At 41.5% G+C, this 16,420-nt stretch overlaps 1 protein-coding gene across 3 annotated transcripts in view; it reads right to left on the bottom strand.

Moving 5' to 3' along the window:
* Positions 1 to 2,254: 2,254 nt before the first annotated feature.
* Positions 2,255 to 16,420, bottom strand: part of rph3aa (rabphilin 3A homolog (mouse), a) — a 35,269-nt gene continuing 21,103 nt past the window's right edge. The window contains exons 4-16 of one of the 3 annotated variants that reach the window (XM_032539173.1): positions 15,349 to 15,432; positions 12,855 to 13,002; positions 12,469 to 12,651; positions 12,153 to 12,347; positions 11,337 to 11,416; positions 9,807 to 9,881; positions 9,601 to 9,710; positions 8,495 to 8,621; positions 7,100 to 7,183; positions 6,233 to 6,360; positions 4,698 to 4,779; positions 4,479 to 4,575; positions 2,255 to 3,321 (exon numbers count right to left, since the gene is read on the bottom strand). In XM_032539173.1, coding sequence (XP_032395064.1) covers positions 3,188 to 3,321; positions 4,479 to 4,575; positions 4,698 to 4,779; positions 6,233 to 6,360; positions 7,100 to 7,183; positions 8,495 to 8,621; positions 9,601 to 9,710; positions 9,807 to 9,881; positions 11,337 to 11,416; positions 12,153 to 12,347; positions 12,469 to 12,651; positions 12,855 to 13,002; positions 15,349 to 15,432 — 1,527 coding nt within the window. In that variant the 3' untranslated portion in view covers positions 2,255 to 3,187. Of the gene's footprint in view, positions 3,322 to 4,478; positions 4,576 to 4,697; positions 4,780 to 6,232; positions 6,383 to 7,099; positions 7,184 to 8,494; positions 8,622 to 9,600; positions 9,711 to 9,806; positions 9,882 to 11,336; positions 11,417 to 12,152; positions 12,348 to 12,468; positions 12,652 to 12,854; positions 13,003 to 15,348; positions 15,433 to 16,420 lie in introns of all 3 variants that reach the window. The other 2 variants (XR_004335563.1, XR_004335562.1) reach the window with 2 other exon arrangements.

A 16,420-nucleotide genomic window follows, 5' to 3' on the forward strand; every position in this document is an offset into this window, starting at 1 on the left:
AATGTAAGGTATATTTATGCGAAATGATGTAGTGTTGATGTAAACTATGAAGGGAAAATGTAATTCTAACCCTAACCCAAGAACGAAAATGATATTAATTGCTTCTGTTTTAAATTTCAGTAAATGAAATGTTAAGGTCATGATTCTTCAGCGAGATGTTGCTCCCCTAAAGGAAAACATCAGCTGGATCTGTCTTAATGGTTACTGACACGTTGCCTTCATGACAGGAGGCAGTGACAGTTGACGTGCATGGGAGGACAAGCAATGAAGGTCTTTTATCTAATTTTAAGCCAGGCGGATTTTGCCCTTTTAAAGGAGAACTTCGCCAAGCAAACACTTCATTTTCTGCAATGTTAGAAAGCAGTGAGTTAACCAGATCTCTGTAGTCCGCTGCTCCTGGCTGATGCAGGTCGGAGGCTCCAGGCTACATACTCGGCTGCAAGAACAGCCCACCTGAATGGAGTTGCATTCTGGGTAATGTAGGCACCCAGTTAAGTTTGGACAAGAAAACAGAATGCATTGAACAAAAAAAGACAATATCTTTGGTTCAGCTGCATCAATTTTGAAGCAATTTCCCCCAGAATTATCCATCAAACAAGGTTATAGACGCACAATGTTAAATTGGTGGAGTACCGCCTCAGACCAGTGGTTCCCCTTCATTTTTTGGCAAGTAAAGTAATTCTTAAAATGAATAAATCAACAACAATTTCATTGATAAAAATCTATATAACAAATCTTATTAAAACAACCCAGGTTGGATGCCCCCCTAACAAAAACAAATTAACATAATTTTGAGCAGGAGAAATATACACATATATATACATAATATTTTTCTTTGACCATCATAGATTGTCTTTGGGACCCCAGGTTGGGAACCACTGCCCCAGACCACTGGTCCATCGGGACAGCCACCTGTTTCCTGACACTTTACAACCTGTTACTGGATTTATTTTTAGGTAATCAAGCACTGGTTTGTTAAAATATAACTCCATGCTGAAAGTAAAGTCAGGAAAGCATTGATTTTCATTACATTTCTTGCTTTTCCGGTGACCAAACCAGACAAACTCCACACAGAAAGGCCTGGGACAAGCGGGATTTGAACCCAAAACCTTCCTGCTGTGAGGCCACAGGGTTATCCACTGTGCCACCAAGCTGCTGAAGTAGTTAGTCTTAAGATAAGCTTTTCACAAGTCTGTTCTGCTGTCTGGAGGCCTTGATGTTAAAGACGCTGTGTAACAATTCTGCATTAAATTGTCTAAAAACCTGTCATTTTAATCAATGACACAGAGCGTGTCATCTGGTCGCCTGGCGAAGGAATATCCCGCCCTATTCTGTCTCTGATTGGCTAGTCCTCATTGCCTTCGTTGGTTGGATTGGTTAAGTTTAGGCATGAGGAGTGAGAATGGTAAGTGTAGGGTAAGAATATCAAGGTAAGTCAATGGACAGGACATCCTAGAAACGCGTGCTTTGCCAACCAGTCAGCTACCAAAAAGAATCGAATTACTTACGTGGGAAACACTGCGTCATAAGAATGAAATGACATGAACAAACGTTACTAAACATGATGTGAATAAAACTGATACAGATACATTTGAGTCACCACTTAAGACAACTTCTAGGAGCCCATGTAACTTCACAACGTCATCAACTCTGTGTTTGCATGCATGTTTTCGATTGAGAGACCCTATAGCGACAGAAAATGACATATTGTAAGTTACAGTCAGATCAGCTGTACGGATTTATTTGACAGGTTACTTGCGTTCAATTTGTCGTTGTTTGTTTAGGACTCTAGTAATTGTAATTATTGATTTTTTCTTTCTCTTCCTTAGGCGAGAGTCCTTCTAAAAGCCTGTATGGGTTTTCTTAATCTCCCCTGCACAATCTTTCTTTTTTTTACTTTATTTTCGAGCTTTACTGTTGTCTTAATTTTATTGTGCAAAAAAATCAACAACTTCAGTAATCTTTGTTAGTCAGATATACATGTTTGGGTTCCTGTCAGGCCTTGGTTTGGATTTCTCTTACTTATGAGAAAAGGGGATTATGTCTCAGCTTGAAATTCAAGGACAGACTCTTCAGGTTGTCAAGTCCGTCAACTTTCACCCACTTGGACAGAAGGCAAGTTTTATCAAGAGAAGTCAAAGTTCATAAAATTCTCCGCTGCGTGTCTGTCTGAGCTGATTGGCTCAAACCTCGCCTGATTCAGACAAAGTTTCCTGCCATGTCACAACACATATCGAACAGGCTGAGGAGCAAAGGAAGTGCCATGATGTCTTTATTTATTAGCCACGTGTATGCTACAATATGGCATGCATCAACATGAATACAGAGAACAAAATGATCATTGTGCATCTCAAAACACTCCATCAATCACATATACAGTATATCTGGAGGTATATTTGCTAGATTTTCTGTAAGTGTGCTTATGTTGGATGATCACATTTGTTCTTCATAATAAACTATCATGCAGAAGCATTTTGGGACGTCTTCAGAGGGAGCTCACACATGCACAAAGTGAAGGTGATGGTGACAGCCAACATGTTATCTGTGTCAAAAACAAAATGGATTTCACATCAACACCAACAAAAAGTACGTTTGTTTACCTAATGTTTGGAGTCAAACATCTGTTGAGTGTCCTATTTAATATTTAACATATGCACGATGCATTAATGCAAGTGAAATGAGTGTTTTGGTGATGCAAGCACTCGCTGTTGTCACATTACATAATCTCATATGATAGGAACAACATAATCAACGTAAACAGGTCAGAAACGTGGGAATCCCCTCTGCATGGTTGGAGGGAGGAGGCACACTTCATTACAACATAACGGTTTAATGGCAATGATGATTACACGGGTTTCATTGTCGCCATAAAATATGATAATCCCTCTGTTCAAGCATTACCGCATGTCAGGTAAAGTTTATATAGCACAGTTTATGATATGATTGCAGTGAAAAGTTATGTTTAGTGGTAGCCCCTTATTTAAAAAAAAAAAAAAAAAAAAAAAGAGGAGGTCAACATCCATGTTGGTCACCTGAAAACTGTTTGAAATGCAGCCTGCACATTGCACAACAAACTACACATGAAAGCAAGAGGGTAATATTTGTCTACCTGTGCTCACTGGAAGATAAAATTCTACAGGGGGGATGATAGTGAAAGAAAATACATCTAGAGGAGTGGGAAGATGCTTTAATCCTCAAACTGGACAGTGTTGTCGTTCAGCAGAACGTGCCAACGCTCAATCTTCTTGTCTTTGTTCTTGAGGCATTCGTACCAGTGCTTCAAACACTCTCCTTTGGCCTGGATGCCTAACTGACATCCTCCTGGAGGCAGAGACAAAGGTGAGCGTTAGTCTATATCCACGACGGTCTCACTTCCGGGATTGCTCCGTTACTTCCGTAAATGCCATCTTGGACAATGTCTCGCACTCACTCCATGGCTTGCTGCTCAATCACAGGAGCACTTTCAGTGATAGACTCATTCTCCCAAAATGCACCACAGAGCGCCACAGGAAGTCATTCCTGCCTGTGGCCATCACACTTTACAACTCCTCCCTCTGAGTATCTGACACACACACACGCACACGCGCACACACTTAGAGAGGTTGAAACTGGACAATACTATCTGTTTTGTGCAATAACGCTGGCTTGTAATGTTTGCAATACTCAACTGCTACTACTATTATTATTATTATTATTATTATTATTACTACTTTTCACCATTGCAACACCTTAATTATGTTAATTATGTAAATACTGTATCGTAATATTCCTTTAACTATGTAAATATCCACACTATATTTCTTTATTTCTTTATTTATATTTCTACTATTTGTGCAACTGTAACACAGAGTTTCCCTTTGGGGATCAATAAAGTATTTCTGATATGATTCTGAAATCCCACCGGATGTCCTTCATTCGGCCAGATGACTGTTACCTTACACTTTCTTTGTGTTGTCATTTTAAACTCCGGTGGATTTCTGAGGACTGTGGTTAACTCAGAAACCATAGTCTGAGTTAACCATGGTCTATAGTCTGAGATAATGACCATCTCAGACTATTACCTGAGATAGTCAGATATTGTGTCCTCAGATAATGCCTTTATCTGATGGCATAATCATTATCATCCGATAATGATAATGCCTACCATTATCTGACTGGCAAATCACATAATGATTTCTGAGGACTATGGTGTAATCACATAATGATTTGCCAATGCGAGAGAGTGCCGACACCTTTTTTCTCCACTTCCAGAGCTGGTCAAAATCCCAAATGTCAACCTCATAGTAACGTTAGAAGAAAAATCAAAGGATCGCCAAAGTTATTAGAATTTCTCCTCTGGTCACCATGAGCATTTGTTCCAAAACTGCATGGCAATCCATTCAAAAGTTGTTGGGATATTGCAGTCTGGACCAAAGTAGTGGACCAACAAGTGGTGTATTAATGAAGAAATAGGATTGCAAGACAATATCCACACTTACCAATAAAATCATTGGATTTTCCCATGTCGTAGTCCCAGACTGAGATGTCGAGGGTTTTCTTGGCTAGCTCGCCATGTTTTATTTCGTAACCGAACTCCTGAAACACAGTAATGAAACATTAAAATGTCATTACAAAATCTATGGCTGAGATCTGAGCGAGCAGGAGACTGTAACGTTCAGTGTGTGCAAATAGAAAGCAACAGTTTAGAAACAACTGACCTCGTTAAATTCTGGATTGAGGGTCTTCTTTTTTATCTGGGTCTTGTTTTTAGCTTTCTTCCCCATGTCGGGCTTCAGACATCTACAGCACAAAAGAATTTGTAACTGTTATATCATGAAACACAAAATTTAGTCTAAACACAAGAAGAAAATCAATGGTGCTTAAAACTCTGAGACTTTTTATTGAAAAAAAAACCCTGCAACATTCAGGAAAACATTTCTTTTCACTTTCTTGCCGAGAGTAAAATAAGAAGATTGATACCACTCTCATCTGTCCCTCAATATGAAGCTATGCATCTTGTTAGCTTAGCATAGCTTAGCACAAAGACTGGATACAGGGAGAAACAGCTAGCCTGGCTCAATCCCCTACCAGCAACTTTAAAGTTACAAATGAACACGTTATATCTCATTTGTTTAGTCCATACAAAAAACAAAGGCTAGCTGTTTGCTTCAGTTTCTGCTTCTGTCTTTATGCTATGCTATATAAGATAAGCTAAACTAAGCTAAGCTAAGCTAAGCTAAGCTATGCTACACCCATACTGGCTAGCTTCATGTTTAGCACACAGACTATAAATGAAGATGGACAGATACGGGCGCTGCCATCTTGTCATTTTGAAGCCAGAGTCTGTGCAGTACAGATTGGGTCCCGCCCATGCACCCGCCCGACCAATCACAAGTCTCTCACAGCTATCAATCATGCCGTTTCACCCTGTTTTTGTACAATTAAATACCCATAAAACCAAACTGATCAGAAGAATGAACAAAAAAAATGACAGAAACCCTCTTCAGGAAAAATGTGACTCATGTTAACATGGGGGGGGCAAATAACCATGATTCCTGTAAATGTTGCACTGATGTTTTGACCATAATCTAGAGCAGGGGTCTTCAATGTTTTTTAAGTCAAGGGACCCCATAGCTGAACGAGTGACAAAGTAGAGACCCCCTGCTATGTATATAGTGTGGGATCAAATTGTGTTGCATGTTAAACTGGGCCTGCACTAACAGGTATAGCGCCCTAAAAGCCTTATATGGGGCCTACCACTAAGCTTTTAAATAAACTTATTTTGCGTATCCACAGGGGTGTCACACTTGGGGGGGGGGGGGGGGGGATGGGACTGAGTACCCGGGACTTCTGTGAAAGGGCCCAAAAATTTGTAGAATGAAAAGTGGGAGGGAGGAAGGGCCCGTAGATAAGGCCTTTCTGCAGGGCCCAGAATTTTGTACTAAGCCCCTACATTCATATATTCTAGTCATGTTTAATGTTAAAATGTGGCACAGTAAATCTTTAAGCGTAACTGTATCTGTGGACGGCTGTAGGCCAGTAACCCTATGATCATTGTTGTGTACAGTGAAAAAAATCAGTACTAATGATATCATAGATTCTCCAATGTATATTTCAGACATTACTTTTTTTTTTTTTTTAAACCATCAAACATTAACTTGGCAGGCCCTCATGCAGCGATTTTGAGGACCCTCTAGGGGGACCCCTGTTGAAGATCTCTAATCTAGAGGATTCAGCTGAAGGGAGGACATACACTTTGACAAATGGGTCGGAGTATCCGTTGGAGTCCATAGCGGCCAGATGAGCGCAGCGGACACACGCCCACCAACAGACGGCCCTGCGGCTGTTGTACGTCAGAGACACCAGGATGCGACCCCTCTCCTTGAATCCTCACCTTCCTCAGCTGTGCACACACACACACACACACACACACACACACACACACAACACACACACACACACACACACACACACACACACACACACACACACACACGTATAACAGATACCATACATGCACACAAAGTAACAGTAATTCTTGTCACTGATCTGAATGCTCCTTTACCCTCTAAACATACCCGGAGGGATTACACAGTGATTATCATAATATCTTCTAATGGAGGATAATGGTGTATGTATATCATTATGCAATAGGCTTTACTCCATTTACATTAACAGGCTGTACATTACATTAGCAAATAGACTCTAAATACTTCCTATCTTCATTTCTGTGGCTCTACTGAAGATGTAAATTGTTAAACTACTCATGAAAAAATAACGGTTTTGTTTCAAGTCTCAGTTATTAAATAAAACAGCTGGTTATTGTAAACCAACAGTAGGACATTTGTTCGGGACTATTTTTCAGCTTAGTTTAATCCACATTTGGTGCACTAGTGAGTATTTGTAGCAGTAAGACGGTGTGTGTGTGTGGGGGGGATTGAGTCAAAATAAACTACAATAGGTGGATCCTGACAAAGGAACATGACAACCAGTGCAACAGCGTGTCTCATTGACGTGTTTTTGACAGGGGTTGGACAACAATGCAGGGATGCACCACAAGGACACAAACTGAGCTTGGCGTCTTTCAGTTCAGCAGAGAAGTAAACAACATGCAATGCACAGTGGTACGAGATCCACATGAGGGTCTTACGTCATCCTCGTAGACAGCCATGCCACGGGCCGATCCTCCCACAGCTTTCTTCACCTGTAAACCCAGTCATCATCACTTTCTGTAGTACAACATATTTATTTAATAAATTATACTGTTTATTGATTCCCAGTGGGAAAATTACAATAATCACTACACACAGGCCTGAAATGCACACACATGCTCAGGACCTATTCATACACAAATAGAGAGATGTCAGAGTGCCAGTGCCCTCAACTGTTGGGGGGAGGGGTTGCCTTGCTCAAGAGCACCTGGCACCTCTCCAGCTACCAATCCATACTCTGTACTTTGTTCCATACGGGGACTTTAACCAGGGACCCTCCAGTTCCCATGGACTAACTTGTCATGGGCGGCTGTGGCTCAGTGGAAGAGCGGTTGCCTGCCAATTGGAAGGTTGGTGGTTCAATCCCTGGGTCGTTAGGCTAGACACTGAACCCCAAGTTGCCCCCCGATACTGCAGATGTGTGTGAGTGTTTATCAGATAAACAGGTGGCACCGTTCACGGCAGCTTTGGCCACAGCGTATGAATGTGTGTGAATGGTTCCTGTATGATGTAAAAGTGCTTTGAGTAGTTGTTAAGACTAGAAAAGTGCTATGTAAATAAACACTTTGTGCCACTCCAATTGCTCAATTTCAAAAGAAAAGACAATGTAGAACATGAATCAATAAAAGTGTAAAACATCTAGGGCGTAATAAACTGCTGATTTCACTTGTGTCACTATTTTTTTTATACAAATGTTAGACTTAGACTCCCGCAGGAAATTGAAAAAAAAAAGAAATACACTATCTTCGCAAGAAGAGTTAAAAAGAGATACAAAAAAAGAGGTTTAAATAAGTAAAAAGTGTTGTTATTTAAGATCAAATACAATTTCAGGGTGAACTTACCCTTTAATTGATGCTGTACTTTTTATATTGTACAGTACATTCTTTAACAATATGAGATGTCAGTAGGGGGGTTTCCATCAACCAACATATTTTTTTGCGCATTTTGCAACATCGCATTAATAAATGTTGATGGAAACGGCAAAATAATTAAAATAAAAGACGTCCTCAAATTTGTAAAAGAGTTTTTACGCTTTGTTACGCTTGAGGTGGTTTTTGCCTTTTTCAAAAAAGAAATAATGTGCCAAATGTGCCATGGAAACAGCTTTGCCGAATAAGTTGTGACGTAGCGAATGTGTAACTCACATGACTATAGTCCCGGTATCCGTCGGATGGGGGAAGGATCGGGACTCAGGTCCCGTCCCATTCACAGTTTCTTTTTCTATTTTGCGACATTTTAAAAGTTTGCTTGAAATTTGCTTCACAATTAGATGGAAACACGACTAGTGTTGGTCTCAGACTCACCGGGATCACTCGCTCCAGGCAAACATTGAAGTTCTTCTTCTGATTAAACTTCAGTTTCTTCAGAGCAATGCGTGTCTCTCCGATGAATTCATTGTGTCCGAACTTGTCCTCGTCACTCACCGAAAGCCTGAAGACAGACAGTGTGTCTCATGAACCTCTCGTGTAATTAGTCCAATGTGCAGTAGGAGGCAGTGGCACATCAGCATTTGAGGTACTTCACTTGAGTATTTTAATTTTTCAGCTTTACACTTGTTCTCCACTGACACCAGGAAACTTTGTCAACCTTTTAGAGATACGTGGTTCTCACAGGAGAGCGACGCTACAAACGTGTGATGATCTCATAGAGCATGATGCATTAACAGTATATGAAGGAGTTAGACATCTACAGCAGTAAAATGCAACATGAACATTAATGCACTGGGAATATTTAGCCAGAAACATCAGATAGACGAGGAAAACACATATTTCATATATTCTACTGGAACAATGAGTACTTTTGTGGCCGGTAAGCTCAGTTGGTAGAGCAGGCACACACATATATAGACGTTTATTCCACAACGCAGAAGGTCCAGGGTTTGAGTTTGACCCGTGATGCCCCCCATCCCCCCCACCCCCCACACACACTTTCCCTTTTCATGGGCATTTCCTCCTATCACTAAAGGTGGAAATGCCCATAAAAATTATCTTTAAAAAAAACAATGAGTACTTTAAGTACATTTTGCAAATACATACTTTAACTTAACTCTTATGTTGTCCTGGGGACAAATTTGACCCATTTCCAAGTCCTTTTATTTAATACCAGAAATATGGGAGGTAGAAAGTGTCGAACGGGCGATGAAACATTGGGGAAAAAGCGTAAGAAACATTGGAAAAAGTGACAAAAGCTACACAAAAATCTTCAAAAACTTCACAAACATTGGAAGTAAGCGTCAAAAACGTTGGGAAAAGACAACAAAACATTGAGAAAGGGACGTCAAAAGTGTTTTTATCATGGTCGAGGGAAAGACAACACAAGGGTTAAGTAAGGTTTTGGATGCAGGACTTTTACTTGGGTAAAGGATCTGAATACTTCTTCCACCACTGGAGAAGAGGTTGGTTGTTCTTACCGGAGAGTTTTGCGTGACATTTCATCATCAGTGATACCGTGGTAGACAAGAGTCTCGTTCCACACAGGATTCAGAGTGGTTTTCAGTGTCTTGGTGCGAAGTTTGTTAGACTGAGAATAAAATCATAAAATATGACAGATTATGACAACAGTCGCACAGTTTTCAAATCAACACCTCAAAGTTATTATCTAATATTGTGTCTGTACCTTACTGGCTCCAGGTAGGAGGTGCAGCTTCACATACGGGTCAGCGAGTCCATTTGAGTCCATCGGCTTCAAACCCTGAGAGACACAAAGACAGATCATGGCGACAATCAATTTGAGTTTCACACGTCAAATATTCTAATATCTTCCACATAGTTTATTGTTGGAGTCATTGAATCCAAAAGTTTCTACAAAATCTAGTTTACACTTTTTGGATAAGCCTCATTTTGTTTTTGTTTTTCTCATCTTGTGTTGTCCCATCTTTTCTTTTCTCGTCTTGTGTTGTCCCATCTTTTCTTTTCTCAACTTGTGTTGTCCCATCTTCTCTTTTCTCTATCTGTGTTTGTCCCATCTTTTCTTTTCTCGTCTTGTGTTGTCCAATCTTTTCTTTCTCGTCTTGTGTTGTCCCATCTTTTCTTTTCTCATCTTGTGTTTTCCCATATTTTTCTTTCTCTCTTGTGTTGTCCCATCTTTTTCTTTTCTCGTCTTGTGTTGTCCCTCTTTTCTTTTCTCGTCTTGTGTTGTCCCTCTTTCTTCCTCATTCTTGTTTTGTCCATCTTTTCTTTTCTCGTCTGTGTGTTGTCCCATCTTTTCTTTCTCAACTTGTGTTGTCCCATCTTTCTCTTTCTCGTCTTGTGTTGTCCCATCTTTTCTTTTCTCGTCTTGTGTTGTCCCATCTTTTCTTTTCTCGTCTTGTGTTGTCCCATCTTTTCTTTTCTCATCTTGTGTTGTCCCATCTTTTCTTTTCTCGTCTTGTGTTGTCCCATCTTTTCTTTTCTCGTCTTGTGTTGTCCCATCTTTTCTTTTCTCGTCTTGTGTTGTCCCATCTTTTCTTTTCTCATCTTGTGTTGTCCCATCTTTTCTTTTCTCGTCTTGTGTTGTCCCATCTTTCTTTTCTGTGTCTGTTTGTCCCATCTTTTCTTTTCTCGTTGTGTTGTCCCATCTTTTCTTTCTCATCTTGTGTGGTCCCCATCTTTCTTTTCTCAACTTTGTTGTTCCCATCTTCTTTTTTCTCGTCTTGTGTTGTCCCATCTTTTCTTTTCTCATCTTGTGTTGTCCCATCTTTTCTTTTCTCGTCTTGTGTTGTCCCATCTTTTCTTTTCTCATCTTGTGTTGTCCCATCTTTTCTTTTCTCAACTTGTGTTGTCCCATCTTCTCTTTTCTCGTCTTGTGCTGTCCCATCTTTTCTTTTCTTGTCTTGTCGCATCTTGTCCCATCTCGTCTGTTCTGTCTCATCTTGACTGGTCGGGCCCAGTCTTAATTTGTCTTTTCTTGTGTTATTCCAGTTGGTCTTGTCTCATTTTGTCTTTGTCTTGTCTCATCACTTCTCGTCTGGTCCCGTCCCGTCTTGTCCTGTTTTGTCTCGTCTTGTCCTGTTTTGTCTCATCTTGTCTCATTCTGTCCAGTGTTGTCTTGTCTGGTCTCGCCCTGTCTTGTCTCATATTGTGTTTTCTCATGCGTGCATGCGTGTGTGCGTGCATGCGTGTGTGCGTGCATGCGTGCGTGCGTGCATGCGTGCGCGCATGTGTATACCTTGGCTTTAACGATACAGCAGTGGAGGGCGTGCTTCTCCTGTTCGTAGAGCAGACTGAACTCCAGAGATCCCAGAGTAGCTGCAAGCATACAAACACAGGAACACATCAGACACCTGAGAGAAAAAGTCAGTCTGAGCTGTTAGAAAATACAATTTCCCTGTAAAGCAGATGACCATTGATTAGTTACTCTTCATTGGCCTACTGGGACTATCTTTCACAGCTGTGGGCACGACTTCTATTATTCCCAGGGATAAAAACAACCAAAAAAACTAAATAGAATGTGAAGCCACTACAATCAATAAAGCTTCATGTTAAGATGTAAAATGTCATGATTGCGGTTTTCAGTTGTGTTTTTTTCTACTGTCTTTGTCTAATTATTCCCAGTGTGTTACTGTTTCCCTGTTGTGTGTTCTGTGTTTTGTTTTCCATCCTGTTTCAAGTTGCTGTGTCTGTTTCTCCTGTGTCACGTCTTGTTTCACCTCCTTCCGTCTGGTGTTTCCCCTCCTCTGTGATTGTCGCCCTGCCCTGACGTGTCTCACCTGTTCATCAGCGATCTCGTCCCCTGTCCCTCGTTCCCACCCTCGTTACCTTTCTTTGTCCGATGTCTGATCGTTGTGGTTACGCAAGTCATTACGCAAGTCTTTTCCTGCGTCTCTCCCTGAAGTTTTATTCCTCCCATAGTGTTTTTGGTTATTCCTAATCTTTGTTTTCCTGAGTGCTTTTATTTAATAAACTAACAAAAACCTTATGTTGCTTCCTTGTCAGCGTTTTTGGGTCCAAACCTGCAAAAATCCCGTCACAAAATCAGTCTTACTGGCATCGTCTGAGTCGTAGTCGTTGTCCTCGTCCTCTGTTTGACTGGGTGGGGGTTGCGTTGGGGCGGTGTTGTTGACGGGTGGATTAATCCTGGCTGCAGGAAGATGTGCTGAAATGGAGCTGGAGACAACAGGTTGTCTTTTTTCCTCCACAGCTGGAGGGGACACGGTCTCTTTCACATCTGCAGCAGGAGCTAGCGCCATTACAACCAGGAATTAACAGAGTCTGAAACATCTTTTTATACGTTGTTATCAATGTCAAACTGCAGCCCTGTTGAATGGGGCTTATTCTTAGAAGGAGCAGCTCTGCTTTACCTGAGGTGGGGGCGACCTGCTGTGCGTTTGCTCGAGGAGGTTTGGAGGCTAACACATGTCTCTCGGTCTTCATTACAGCTGCTGGACAGGACTGACTCTCATTATAGCTGTCAGCTGTGGTTGTTGTTGTTGTTGTGGTTGCTGTCTGCTCCCATTGTCCTGATCCACGGGACTGCTGCTGCTCTGTGGAGAGGACAACCAATACTGTTGGTGCTGCTGTAGTCTCACATTCAAGATGTGAATTTTAAAGTCTGGCTACACCACAGATGCATTCTGGGATAGGAGGTTTGCATTTCTTCACAACCATACACATCTATTTACATATAGAGAATCTATTATTCTACAATGTATAGGCCTAATGCATACACACTGTTTACATAAATTACCATTTTCCTGATGATGTGTTTCCTGTGATCCTCCTGGACAAGATCTGTTCATGGTGCTGGACTGTTGAGATCTGGACAGAGGGAGGGGGGCAGGCAGACCCTGCTGGACTCTTCCCTTGAAGAACCAAGCTCCTGAACGCTTCTGCACCTGCAGGAACAATTCACACAAATGTAGTCCTAGTCCTACAAAGACAGAGGATTGGCCTATAGACAATAACAAATATCGACAGTTATGAAGTCCCATCACAGCCACAGGTTTTAAAGTGTGTGTTTTGGTTTTACTGGTAGCAATTTGGCAAATACTTCTACTGGAGTCAAAGATTTTGACTTATATGTTGACATGAGTTTAAAGAGTAAAAGGTTAGATGTTGAGATTGGGTGTATGACAAACAATGGACAAAGCTTAAAAGGTTTAAAGAAAGTGCAGCCAATGCTGAAGCTCCTTAAACCTGCACTTAATCTAATTTCCAGCAGCAGGCGACGCCACTGGCTCCAAATTGAAATCTGTTTCTGTAAAAGTCAATGACAAAATGAATCTACTTCTCACTTGATTTATTACCTCAGTAAAGATTTTCATAATTAGTTTACAGTCTCAATCGCTAAGTTCAACTCTTTCTCAATACAGCATGATGTTAATTTAGTAAATGATGTTCCCATTTACAGTACTTTTAAATAGACAATAAAGCAGGAGATGCTTTAGGGGCGTGGCTACATGCCAACCTGTCAATCAGGACAGAGGCTGCCAAGGAAGATAACGCCAGGCAAGCCATCGAAGACAATATAGAGCTTTTATTCAGAGGTACTCAACAACATCCGCAGGTTTCAGCCATGGATGTTGGTCGTCTCGCTTAGAGCCCGACCGACACAGGATTTTTAAGGCCGATACCGATATAAATATTTGGTTATTTAAAAATGCAATATTCCAATATATTGGCCGATATATATATTTTTTTTTTGATCCAGAAATGTGTATCAATTTTCATTTTCCTTCAGTACTCCATCTGGGTTTGCGGTATATTCTTGGGTTTTCTACCGGTCCAATCAGCGAACAGAGGGAGTGGCTGAGAACGATGACGTTGAAGTCGTCCGCTAGTTTGAGTTGTAGTTCTGAAATGGCAGCGAAGAAAGATGTTAGTGAAGCCATTCGGTCCGTTGTGGCAACGCTGCAGAATATCCAGAAGTTAAAGCCCGAACAAGAACAATCTTTGCTGAGTTGCGTCGGTGGCCGTGATGCTACGGCCCTCCTCCACACAGGGTTCGGGAAAAGTTTGATTTTCCAGTTCGCTCCGCTAGTGGTGAAGGAGTTGGCTAAGGCTAACGCTAGCGAGGCGGAGCCAAACATCATCACGACCAAACATTAGCGATTGGTGATGGCAGATCCAGAGCGGCTCTGGGCAGAGCCAACAGTTTTAAACATCAACAGAGTACCCGCCTTAAAGTTAATACTTGTCAATGGAGAGGGGCCAGACTCTCTAGACAAATTAAATGTACGAGTCTAGTAGGACCAGGCTGACAATAATTCATCGCGCACTGATACAGCAGACGTTGCAACCAAAAACAAAGTCAGACCGGTGGTCCCTGGGATGCACACCGCTACTTCTCCAGGAAACAAAGGGCGCCCAGAGCTCCAGACAGCCGGGAGGATCAGAGCGGGCAGGTGGGGTCAAGTCTGTGCAGAGCACCGGGACAAAAACACTTACAGTACATATAGATAATCACATCTAAAACACAAGATCTGTGAGATGACAACTACTTTTTGAGATCTAAGATCGTAGCCCCGCCGAGAGGAAAAGTCACACCACTTACCACCAAAACAAATCTCTCGGCAGCACCTTGCTCTGCAATGGCAAGTTGTAAACTCAGATGGATTCTGATTGGCTGTCAGTGTTTTTAATCGTTCATCAAATTGTTTTGAAAGTGATCCCAACGGTATCGTCCTCTACTTTTGTTGTTGTTATGGTTGTGGTGTGGACTCCGCCATCCACTGTAATTAAAATGATTTTCCAAACTATATATTTGTAGTCATTTTATAGTTATCGTTCTTGGTGTGGACTTTCCTTTACAGAGTAGCTATTCTGCATGTGACTGACAAGAGGGAGCATTTATTTAAAGAGTCTGGGCTCCCTGAGGCAGGGACCTCACCAAACTGCAGCGCCATCATCAAAACAGCATTGTATAACTGCAACAGTGAGAAAAACAGAAAGCAGACCTTATTCTTCATGTTTCATTTTGATCAAAATGCTAATAATTAAAAAAGGTGTTGAAATAAGTCATCATCTTTGGTTATTGAGGGGGTATCAATGGATGGTAATTTTCCACATCACTGGACAGGGAAATGCACTTCTGTGCTAAAAGATGAGTCTAAAAGCTAGAAAATGGTTCATATCATGAGAAAAGCTTCTGTTCCGTCGACGGATGAACAACATAATGATATAATTTAGCCCCATGATTTTATCAAACCCACTCTGTTCTTCATCTCTTCTCATCCTCTCACCTCTTGCTGTTCATTGCAGATTCGGCACAGCCACATAGGACTCGTCCTGCTGTTGCTCAAAATCCCACATTTGCTGCACATGTGCTGCAAAAAGAAATAAACATATGGATGGAAGCATTCAGATACTTTAAGTAAAAGTAACAACTGGTGCTTTATTAAATAAACCTATTGTAAGACGCATACACAGAGGAACAATCCTACACAGTTGTTGATGGCAGGTGCACAGAGCACATGTATTTTCACAGTTCAGCGAGCATTGACATCTACATAATTATTGAGAGCAACAAAAAGCAGAATGTGCAAGAGACATAGAGTGTTTGTCAGGAGCCGTTGGCACACGGCCCACTGGCTGCTTATCGCCATAGGAAACCTCTCAGGATCTACACAGTAAGTAAAGAGGGAACGTAAACAGAAGTATTGAGACGTCCTAAATTCCTCTAGGGTCTCTTTTTTCCTTTTTTGTTCCAGCAGAAAGAATTCGAGACTGTCCTTCCCCCAAAAACGCCAACATACGTTGTTTGTTCAAGCATCAATTGTGACTTATATTACGCCCTCTAGTGGCTGGAGTAGTTATGACGGGAGCACAGCAGGAAGGAAGGGGGCGAAGCGTAAGCCAAATTTCCACGTAAGGAGGTAGGTGGTTGTGGCTAGAAAGGATACAGCTATGGCCAGACGTACACAAAATGTAATCTACTGTAATAATGTAATTTTAATACTTTCACCCAGGAAACTTGGTTTGTTCCTTAATCCAAACCACAATCTTTTGGCTAAACTTAACGGTTGTTGCCTTAGCTATATCCCTTTGAGCCTTAACCGAGGCACGTCGGGGTGGTGGAAGTGTCAAACAAACAAAGGACTTTCAAGAGGGTTGAAAATAAGCGTAAACTTTTTTATTTTTTTATTTTACTGAACAGGGAAAAAGCGGTCAAAATGGGTTTCCTCAGGAGGGGGGCTGGCGTCTCCCTTAGAGATAGCATGAGAGGAGGGAGGTGTTCCAGACACGTCCAGCTGGGAGGAGGCCGAGGGGAAGACCCAGGACTAGACTAGGTGGAGGGATTAAATCTCCAACCTG

Source organism: Etheostoma spectabile, chromosome 16 (assembly GCF_008692095.1).
Source record: "Etheostoma spectabile isolate EspeVRDwgs_2016 chromosome 16, UIUC_Espe_1.0, whole genome shotgun sequence".
Classification (NCBI taxonomy): Eukaryota; Metazoa; Chordata; class Actinopteri; order Perciformes; family Percidae; genus Etheostoma; species Etheostoma spectabile.